The sequence below is a fragment of the Camellia sinensis genome, unplaced genomic scaffold (assembly GCF_055761805.1).
Source record: "Camellia sinensis isolate YWXY unplaced genomic scaffold, ASM5576180v1 Unanchor10, whole genome shotgun sequence".
NCBI lineage: Eukaryota > Viridiplantae > Streptophyta > Magnoliopsida > Ericales > Theaceae > Camellia > Camellia sinensis.
Window position 1 is genome coordinate 173,604 of NW_028128988.1, and position 7,506 is coordinate 181,109.

General features: G+C 31.5%; 1 protein-coding gene across 1 annotated transcript; it reads right to left on the bottom strand.

Annotated features, from left to right (window-relative positions):
• Positions 1-1,371: 1,371 nt before the first annotated feature.
• Positions 1,372-3,339, bottom strand: LOC114312233 (uncharacterized). The gene is made up of 5 exons (XM_082911172.1): positions 3,211-3,339; positions 2,824-3,096; positions 2,626-2,712; positions 1,731-1,970; positions 1,372-1,636 (listed from the first exon to the last, which is right to left on the bottom strand). The coding sequence occupies exons 1-5, from the start codon at positions 3,268-3,270 to the stop codon at positions 1,592-1,594; spliced, it is 705 nt and encodes a 234-aa protein (XP_082767298.1). The 5' UTR covers positions 3,271-3,339; the 3' UTR covers positions 1,372-1,591.
• Positions 3,340-7,506: the final 4,167 nt, after the last annotated feature.

A 7,506-nucleotide genomic window follows, 5' to 3' on the forward strand; every position in this document is an offset into this window, starting at 1 on the left:
GTATTTGGCTGGAAGAGGTCCCAGAGGTTAGCGCATATTTTGTTGAGTGAAGTTTCCATTTTGTGAAGGGGGCCGAACCCTCCACCCACTAATGAAAAAAATAAATAAAGTAAGAAATGCACCACAATACTATAAAACTATCAAAAAAAATCACTCAATGTGATGGGCCATTATCCTCCATTCGACAAATTTTTGTAACTTATCATCGACAATTTTTTTAGTCATATATAAAATTTATTAAAAAAAAAATAACAAAAATAATATGACAATGTTATTATGATAAATAAATTCATTTTTATAAATATATTGTTTTCAAATAAATAGATTTTATTGAATCACATCATTTTGTGTAAATTTTCTGTTTATATATTATAATTCTATTATAAATAAAATTTTTGCAATCATTTTGTATAAGATTACAATCACCCACATTTTTATAATATTTTTTACCATCTACTCACAATGAAAGTGGGTCCCATATCTTGTGATGATATGAAATTTATTCCTATTATGAATAGATGGTAAAAAAACTTATAAAAAAAAGTGACTAAAGTCGGACTCGCAATGTAAACATTTTTTCATTTGTCTTTCTAACTTCACATATTTATTTTCCTCTCTATCTTATGTATTGTGTTATGCCACTACAACATTTTCTTAATTTAGTGACATCTGAAAGTGTCACAAAACTATTGGTTTAATGACATTTTTTAGTCTTGTTGCATTTTGAACAAGTGTCATTTGTACTAGTGCCACGGTAGATATTTGCAAGTGTCACTGCACCATCATGGCTAAAAACTTTTAATTTACATTTTAATGTCATGGTAGATATTATTTGTGCCACTATCAAGCGCCACTAAAAAAAGAGTTAGTGACACTTATAAGTGTCATTACACCATCAAGACTAAAACCTTTCAGTGACACTTTAATGTCATGGTAGGCACTATTCGTGACACTATCAAATGCCATTAAAGAAGACTTGCAATCTAAAAAATGCCACGAAATGGATTTTTAATGACGCTTATTATGCCACAATTGATATTTATAACACCTTTATAAATGCCACTAAATCCAATTCATTTGTGCCATTAAATAGATATAAGTGCCATTGGAACTTATTTTAGTGACACTTTGCAAAGCTACTATCACTACTACAAAATGCCACTTATATATTTTTTTCATTGACACTTTTAAAAGCTACAATTATGCATGCGTAAATACCTATAAAAATTGAATCAATTTTATAAACAATTAAATATTAATTGCCACATCATATATTAATTTGACATCCATTCATCCCGTAATATTTTCATAATAAAAAATAAATATTACCACCATAAGATCATCACATCAAAAATAAAAAAAAAAAAATTCAAAGCACAATCAATTATTTATTATTGAAATATAAAATTATTTATATTGCAAAAAAAATCCCTTGCCAAAATTATTAAATATTCTACCACACTAACAAAGTTAAAGCAAAAACAATTTAAAAGAAAATTATTCCAACCATAAGTTTTGAAAAGCAATAGTGATATGCATATTCCGGAGAGAAAAATTATCAAAAATAAAATCAGTTCCCAAATTCTCAACCTCACTTGTATAAATATTTTCGGCTAGCATCCATAACTTGTGAAATCTGCATCCAAAAGATAAACATACGAAGGTAATTGAAACTATATTAAGTTAATATAAATTTGTTAATAAAATGAGTATTTACGAAAGAAATATACCACAAATGGAGCAGGCCAAGCAACATGAGCTCCAATAGCTTGTCCAATTGTTTTGACAAGTCCATATGATCGGATCAAGCTCTCATTAGGTTTGATTGGCACTTGAACATGTACCTCCCAATAGTCAGGTCCCAGTTCTTCCCCTTCTACTTCTTTAGATGCGTCTGTGCTTTTAAGTACTCCGATTACAACTGTTTCTGTTGGCCTAATGATACTTTTTAGAACAACTATATCTCCCACCTGTAAATCAAGATTTAACTACTTAAGTAATTGTATATTTAAAATTAATAAATAATATTTAAAAAAAAAACTAGTACAAAGTGCTAGAGTGAAGATGATCACAACTGAAAGTGATATGGATTTCTCTAGTAGATAAGCAAGCCAAATGCTTTAATCACTTAATAGGTTCACTACACTACAACAAATTATATAAAAGTAACAACCGTAAAACTTTAGACCATATCAACAATAGCTTAAAAAATCAATAACAACCAAAAGCTCCAATCAACAACAATCAAAACCATGTCCATTATCAATATCAGGATCACCTAACCTCAACGATGTAAATCAAATGTAATTGTGAAAAATGACAATCAACTAATTACTTTCAAGCAATATTTTGAGAGAATCAGAAAGAGCCCATGCGTTAATAAATGATTGAGAGATGTCTTGTTAAAGCTTTAGAAGAAAATTAAATTAATTTTTTTTTAAAAAAAATAGCACAAGCTTCGTCATGTCATGATTTAGACTATGTAGCACATTTTGTCTTGATTTGAATAATGAAATTTATGTCCGCAATATTCATTCCTTGGTTAATTGTAAAATAAGTGTTACATGCTATTCTAAAATAAAGTTGGAAGTAATGTGATATATATGATTAGCTCTTAGTAGGTACCTGAGTAAGAGAAGTATCTTGTATCGATGACAAAGACCATGCTTGATGTCGAGCTGCCATGTCGAGAGGAGTAGAAGTTGTTGTGGCCTAACCAAATTTAAACTATTTAATTTTGCAAACACACACACATAGATATATGTATGCATATATAAGTGTAGGAAAACATTAATAACTTATAAATTCTATTAAAAAAATTACCTGATTAGATGTGTTTGTCAAGTTATTCGGAGCATGCTGAACATGGGAAACTTTGGACCTTAGCTCCGAATTTTCAGCTTCCATAACATCCATTGTTGTGTCTTGGTTTGCTTTATGACCGGATGTATCTCTCCATAAATTAGACGGGGAGACACCTAATCCATACATGGGAACTCGTCCATGTTTTTCTTTACCCATCACTTGTCCAAATGCATCATTAGGGCCCTTATTTGATAAATTTGCATTTAAGGTTGTCCTCTCATTCATTTCATCCTATAAGGTTGCAAAAAACATGACTTAATATATACATTTAAATAACTCAACACTATAATGTGGAAATTTTAACTAATCTACAAGTTCAAATCGACATAATTATTTGGTACATACTATCATTGCTTTCGTTGCCTCAGGGGTTCCTGTCTCCTTTGTATAACATAGTTTAAACATGTGAGCACGAGTTGGAGAGTGTCCCAACTTATTTTTCTACAAAATAATATATTCCAAAATATAAATTATATCATTATGTCACATTATGTATACCTTATCATATTAAATATACAACATGAAAAGATGAATTAACATGCTCCTTTTGAACACGTGAATTTTTTTTTGTTCTAGTAGTATGATTATACTTTCGCTCTGCACGACTTGCTTTGTTTTTATCACTTTGTGCCTAAAATTACAAATGCATAAATTAATGGTGTCCAAACTACAGCAAGTAAAATAACATATAATGATCAGATTGAGTGTACCTTTACTTCTTCGATGGCCCAATACTTACACCAAGGATCCTCTAGAGTAAAATTTTTCTAAAGTTTCCTAGAGTACTACATTGTGTGGTTGGGATTTACTGGCAAGTCACATCAGAAAAATTGATGTGACTTGCCAGTAAATCTCAACCACACAATGTAACACTCTAGAAAACTTTAGGAAAAAATCACTCTAGAGGATCCTTGCTCCAATACTTAATAAGGTGTTCCCACTGATCAGCATATACTCTACTATCTTTATAATGTTTTTGTTCGTCAAAATTCAAGTGGTTCTTATAATAATTTTTCTTTATGTTTGCCTTCCAGTCTTTTAACTTCTTACTAGAGCACTTCATAACCCACTTCCTAGCATGACTTGGAAGATCAAACTTTGACTGAAAAGAGAAAGAAAAAGAGAGAGAGAGGGAGAGAAGAATACAATAATAAAAAATTAATCTTCCCACATAAAAAATTAAAAATAACAAAATTATAAAGAGTGTTGTTTTAATCACATTACTCATGTTTATTATTTTTCACATGTGATCATCTTTCGCACAATAGTGTCATTTACATGTACAAGTGCCCATATGTGATCTTTGTAATGTTCTGGGACTTTATGCCATTTCTTGTAAGTGAGTTGTGCATTTTTCCCATCACACACAATAGTTCCAATGAACGATGATAACTTTGTTGCCAATTTGTCATCAGGTTGGCCAAGTTTGTTCCAATTGACTGTTAGGCGCTCATCATCACGAGTACCCCAAATATTATGCATTTGCATGGGACCTCTAGTTTTCTTTTGTCCACTAGCACCATCTAGTTATAAAAAATAAATAATAATAATAATAATAATAAATTATATACGAAAAAATAATAACATTTTTATAATGTTTGAACTTGCATGCCTGCATTATCATTGGATTGACTAGAATTTGGTTGTATCTCAGATGGAGTTGATGACTCACTAAACTCACCAACATTGCCTGAGCGAAACTGAAGATCCATCCATAGGCTTTTTGCTTTATAGATGAATCCTAGTATGATTCAAGTAAAATAGACAAATCAAATTGTAAACTTAGAATGATCCAAATAAATTATTTGCAAATGAACAAAATACTTGAAGAAGATTAACAAAAAAAAAATTTGTGAATTCACCTTTATTGCGTTGCTATCTTGGTAGTGACTAAATGTAACATATAGTCAATAAATATTTTGTAGCCACATATGAAAATCACATAGTTAAATTAAAAACGCATTATTCATTCTTCAATCAATCAATTAAATTAACAAAAACAATGATAAAGAAAGAGAACAAAATGAAACTATAGAATTATTTTCAAATATAAATAACTAGCAATGTTCAATAAGTTTAACAGTCACATAAGATCTAATTCTTCCTCATCTCCATCATCATCTCCATCATCATGAACATTGTTGTCTCTCAACACTTGAGAAAGTGGTGTATCTACAATTGCAGCAGACATGTCTGTCCGAACCAAATCAAAATTATTGTCCCCATCACCACTTTGTGTATTGCATACAACACTCTGCAAGTATGCCTCCACATTGTCCACAGAAGACCCCGCATTCATATCATAAAAATCTCTCGGATTTATCTTGATAGTAACTTGCCAATCTTTGTGTTTCAGGTCTTCTACATACATTACATGTTCTGCTTGAGAAGCCAACACAAAAGACTCAGCATCTTTCATTAATCGTGCAAAGTTGACTAGTGTGCAATCTTTATCTTGTCTTTTCCCTGATTGTGACACCCATTCACCTTTAAATAACACGACCCTCTTTCCAAACAAATAATCTAACTCAATTATATCTGTTAACAAGCCATAAAATGTAACATCTCCAGAGACCGGATTTCCATCTCTACCACTTGCAAAGCTTCGTGTTTTTGCCGGACAATAATCCCACTATTTTGAGTTTTTTTTTCTTTCGCTCAATCTCCTTAGTATGGAACCTAAAACCATTTATCAAGTATCACTTATATTTTGTGAAAATTCTATTTGGACCATGAGCCAAACATCTAAGCTCTTCAGTTATTTGACTATCCCCTGCATTATGCAATTCCTCAACCTGTTTTCAGACAATTGACGACATAACTTTTGTAAGTGTGGAATGAAATTGAAGTTAATATCAAATCAAATTTTAAGGAACTTCAAAACACTTCTTACATGTTTATCAAACCATGTTGGAAATGTTTCACTATGAATGCGATCAATGGCCATTTCACGAAGACGTGGATTTTGTACGGAAACAAGTCTACGGTGTTGTCTGTATGCCACGTAAAAGATTTGTGAGGGTGTGGCAAAAGTATGTAAAATAATAATAATAATAATAATAATAATAATAATAATAATAATAATAATAATAATAATAATAATAATAATGAAATTGATTACAGATGTCGAGTGTCTTACTCAATAAATTTGTTGAATGTCTCACAATTAAATAGCACATATCGATGTGCCTTTTCTTTTGTGCCATCATCCATTGTGTCTATCACGCCCTTACCTAATGGTTGGCCAGGCATTGAGAAAATAGATAATCCTTTGGTACCATTACCCCCCTCATCATAATTTCGAGACATCCGGTTGAATTGTGTCTTAACACCTTCCATATACCTCGAGCAAAATGTCAAGCATTCATTTGCAAGGTATTCTTTTTCCATACTACCCTCCGGTCGGCTTCTATTTTGCACATATGACTTTAATCTATTCAAGTACCTATGTTTTGGTAAGTTCAAAAAAATTTTTTTTGAATGATTTTCGATAATAACAAAAGTAAAATATAATAATGATGGTAAAGAAATATGTAATTTAATATAAACTTTACCTCTCAACAGAATACATCCAACGATAATGCACAGGTCCTGCTAATCTAGCTTCAGATGCTAAGTGAACCACCAAATGCACCATAATGTCAAAAAGGTTAGGGGAAAATATTTTTTCAAACTTACAAAGTGTTATCGGAATTTGCCTTTCAAGACGCATAAAGTCTTGTGCTAAACCAACTTTAGAACATAACTCTCGAAAGAAATTACTTAACTCAATCAAAGGTGAAGTTACATGTGAACTCAACATTCCTCAAATTGATAAAGGAAATAATTGTTGCATCAAAATATGGCAATCATGACTTTTAAGTCCAAAGATTCTACGTTGCTTTAAGTCGATGCATCGTGAAATATTCGCTACATAACCATTAGGAACTTTAACAATCTTCAAAAATTTACAAAAAACATCTTTTTCTTGTTTCTTTAATGAGAAACAAGAAGAAGGCAAGATGGTTTTATTTGCTGCATTTTCTTTTGGATGGAGTTCAAGCCTTATACCTTGAAGTTTCAAGTCAAGACGTGCATTTAGATTATCCTTTGTCTTCCCCTCTAAATTCAGTAGTGTTCCAAGCAAGCTCTCACATACATTTTTCTCAATGTGCATCACATCAAGATTGTGACGCACTAAATTATCCTTTCAATATGGTAATTCAAAGAATATGCTTCTTTTCTTCCAATTATATGGTAATTCTAGATTAGTACTCATCTTTCCATAAGTGATATTGAAGCCATGTAACATATCCAATACCATAGAACCAGTTAAAGGATTGGGTCCAGTTCTTTTTTCTTTAGTACCATCAAAAGATCGCTCATCATCTCGAAATGCATGATGTTTGTCCAAGAATCGACGATGACCCATGTAACAATGTTTTCGGCCATGCTTCAACCACTGGAAGCATGTGTCTTTGTGGCATGAAAGGCATGCATACTTCCCCTTAGTACTCCACCTTGACAAATAAACATAAGCAGGGAAGTCGCTGATAGTCCACATTAATGCTGCAGGTAATTGGAAATTTTATTTAATTGATGCATCATATGTCTCTACTCTATCCATCCATAATTCCTTTAATTCATCTATTAAAGGTTCCA

Excerpts from the sequence above, each read along its gene's own strand:
- LOC114312233 (XM_082911172.1), bottom strand. The coding sequence starts at position 3,270 with ATGTTTAAACTATGTTATACAAAGGAGACAGGAACCCCTGAGGCAACG. Across the intron at positions 3,097-3,210 it reads AGGCAACGAAAGCAATGATA|GATGAAATGAATGAGAGGAC; the intron begins GTATGTACCAAA and ends GCAACCTTATAG. Across the intron at positions 1,637-1,730 it reads CTTGGCCTGCTCCATTTGTG|ATTTCACAAGTTATGGATGC; the intron begins GTATATTTCTTT and ends TTTTGGATGCAG.